Here is a 3,397-nt window from a genome sequence, read left to right on the forward strand (position 1 = left end):
AATATCTTTTCCTTTGATGCTGAATCCATGTCCCAGACACAGGATTTCTTTACCATATTCAATCCTGTCCTGACAAATTTAGCACATACTCAGAATGTATCTCCTGTTGTCTAAATCCATTAAATTCTGCATATTTTTGAAAGGAAAGTAATCATATTTTAATTCCTTTCTTCTATTTCCTAAAGAGTTTCCTTCAGTTTAGTAGTAATAAACAAAATGAAAACGTGATCTGAGAAGAGTTTTATTTGAATTCCCCTACCCCAATTTCAACTCATAGTAATTATTAATGCATAGTGAATATATAGTTTTTACATTTACTGCATTTTATTTCAGAGGACCCATGTGAGGACATGGAAAAGGAAAATGCAACATTGCTGACAGAGTTTGTTCTCACAGGACTTACTCAACAACCAGAATGGAAAATCACCCTGTTCCTGGCATTCTTGGTGATATATCTCATCACTATTGTGGGGAACCTTGGTCTGATTACTCTCATCTGGAATGACCCTCACCTGCACATCCCCATGTACTTATTCCTTAGATATTTAGCCTTTGTGGATGCTTGGTTATCTTCCACAGTGACCCCCAACATGCTGGTGAACTTCTTATCTGAGAGTCAGATGATGTCTCTCTCTGAATGCATGGTACAATTTTTTTCCTTTGCAATCAGTTTAACCACAGAAAGTTTTCTCTTGACATCAATGGCGTATGATCGCTATGTTGCCATATGCAAACCTTTACTCTATCCAGTGATTATGACCAATGAGCTATGCATCCGGCTATTAGTCTTGTCATTCCTAGGTGGCTTTCTTCATGCCATAATTCATGAAGGCTTTTTATTTAGGTTAACCTTCTGTAATTCCAACATAATACATCACTTTTACTGTGACATTATCCCATTGTTAAAGATTTCTTGTACGGACTCTTCTATTAATTATCACGTGCTTTATGTTTTTGCAGGTTCAATTCAAGTATTCAGCATTCTGACTATTCTTGTCTCTTATACATCTGTTCTCTTTACAATCTTAAAAAAGAAGTCTGTCAAAGGCATAAGGAAAGCCTTCTCCACCTGTGGAGCTCACCTCTTATCTGTGTCTTTATACTATGGCCCTCTTCTCTTCATGTATGTTCTCCCTGCATCTCCACAAGCTAATGATCGAGACGTAATAGACTCTCTATTTTACACTGTTATAATTCCTTTCTTAAATCCAATTATCTATAGTCTGAGAAATAAGCAAGTCATAGACTCATTGAAAAAAATATTAAAGGGAAAAGTTTAGGTCTTATGGTAGTATCTTTTCTTTTTTTAATAAAAGAGTAACAAAATTTTTCAGGTTAGATGTGGGTACAATTTGGTCCATGTTGAATGTTTTTTGCAATTTCAATTGTCCTAGATTTTTAATGACTTAAAATATTAGTATTTAATAAACTTAAAATAATTTTATGTATTTGACAGTGTACATAAAATTTTAATTAGGTGTCCTCTCGTACTAAATATTTAAAGCAGAAAACAAAGAAAAATATTTTGCAGGTTATATATTCTTCATTTGTCTTTTTACAGACAAGAAAAAGGTAAAATTGTGTACCTCTCTGAGAATAACTTGGGTATGGTAAATCATACAGCAAATAGAGCTATACAGCCTGGACACTCATATCCCATATTCCCTATATTGGTTGCAGGTTTCTGTTTGGGTGACCAGAGCAAAAATCCAGGAATTCTGTTATCTACCAAATCCCAATGGCTCTTTGTTTAGACTGACATCAGATAGTAGCTATTCAATCTTATCAATAAAACAATAAAAAATATATGTAACTAAAACACATATCATTATTCTTTATATCCAGAGGTCCAGTACACATGATTAAACCAGGTCATTTACTGTTTTTTTGTTCCTCTGAGAGATACCTGCACAACCCAGGGAAGAGAGTAAAAGGAGGACAATCCAGCTGCTGTTATTCTTTCACCCAAAAGAATCTATATTATTGTTTATATCTTCAGTTTGTTCATTTTTATTACTCCATGACATATCCACTGTACTAATTGTTTCTTGTCTATCATCTAGATGCTTGCTTATACATTCACTGTTAAGACCCAAAGACTAGATTAGTAATGGTGTCTCTTTCTTCTGTCACTTTCAAGGTCTGATTTCCTAATTAGCCTTTTCCTTGAGTGAAAAGAGAGATGTGAAACTATGAGTATATGGGCTGTTATGTAACCTGTCAAGTCCTACTGTAGGTTGGGTGAGTATGGAAGGGGCAGGTGCGAGCCTCTCAGAAACTCAGACTCCTTCTGCAGCCTTCTCTTGTACATGTCTAGTCCACAGATTCCTCTTCTCTGGTTTGTCTTTCAGTACAATCTCAACTACTTTATACTTTTCTGAAATTCAACAGAATCTCTATTCTCTTAGTGTGATCTCATTCTTACTACTTTTATACATTTATTTGCTTTAGTAAATAATTTTTGTCCCATAAGTAGGATGTTAGAGAAAAGGTTAAATATACAGTTACGCACATCCTGCATTTTACCCTAGATATTTTGCTTCCTTTAAAAGTAAACCCCCAGATGGTTCATACTGCACCCATTGAGTGTGGATATACTCATCCCCTCATCTCCCCTCCCACCTGCCCAACACCTGATGAATGTTGTTACTATGTTTGCACATAAATATTGATTGGTTGGTGTTGATTTGCTGGTGAGTACATGTGGTGTGTATTTTTCCATTCTGGGATACTTCACTTAGTAGAATGGACTGGCTTTTACCTAGTATGACATAAATATATGTTGTATGTATTTGTGTTTGTTTCAGAAAAGGAATATATATCTAAAGTTTCAAATTTGAAAAAAAAAGAAACTACATATAATTCCATTTTAAACACTAATTGGATGTGGGGCAGATGTGGAGGGGGAGGGGATGGGTGTATACCTACCTAATGAGTGCAATGCGTACTCTCTGGGGAATGGACATGCTTGAAGCTCTGACTCGGGGGGTGGGGGACATGGGCAATATACATAACCTAAACTTTTATACCCCCATAATTTGGTGAAACAAAAAAAAGAAATACGTATATATTATTTAATGAGTATATATATACAAAGTATATTCTATTTGCTATGTTCACTCAGTATTTTCGTACACTGCTGTTGTTGAATTTAAAACTATCTATTGAAACACTAATAATAGGATAGAAGTATTCTCAATTATTAAGAATATTAAGAATTAAGGTGTATTTATTCCTTAATCTGGAGATTTAAAAGAATTTATAGTTTCTCTGTTTTTATATATTTACATGTATATACATATTTTGCTCGTCATTTTACAACATTTTCTAATGTTCAGGAAATTGCTGACATAATTATTCTAGACAAAGTGGAAAGAAATAACAAAAGTAGGAATTA

The 3,397-nt window shown here is 34.2% G+C and overlaps 1 protein-coding gene across 1 annotated transcript; it reads left to right on the top strand.

The window, feature by feature from the left end:
• The first annotated feature begins 350 nt into the window (after window positions 1-350).
• Window positions 351-1,280, top strand: LOC138386200 (olfactory receptor 5H8-like). Its single transcript, XM_069472484.1, has one exon. The coding sequence runs from the start codon at window positions 351-353 to the stop codon at window positions 1,278-1,280; it is 930 nt and encodes a 309-aa protein (XP_069328585.1).
• Window positions 1,281-3,397: the final 2,117 nt, after the last annotated feature.

This window comes from Eulemur rufifrons, chromosome 7 (assembly GCF_041146395.1).
Source record: "Eulemur rufifrons isolate Redbay chromosome 7, OSU_ERuf_1, whole genome shotgun sequence".
Classification (NCBI taxonomy): domain Eukaryota; kingdom Metazoa; phylum Chordata; class Mammalia; order Primates; family Lemuridae; genus Eulemur; species Eulemur rufifrons.

What these genes read in the sequence shown, in the direction of transcription:
- LOC138386200 (XM_069472484.1), top strand. Translation starts at nt 351, where the DNA reads ATGGAAAAGGAAAATGCAACATTGCTGACAGAGTTTGTTCTCACAGGA.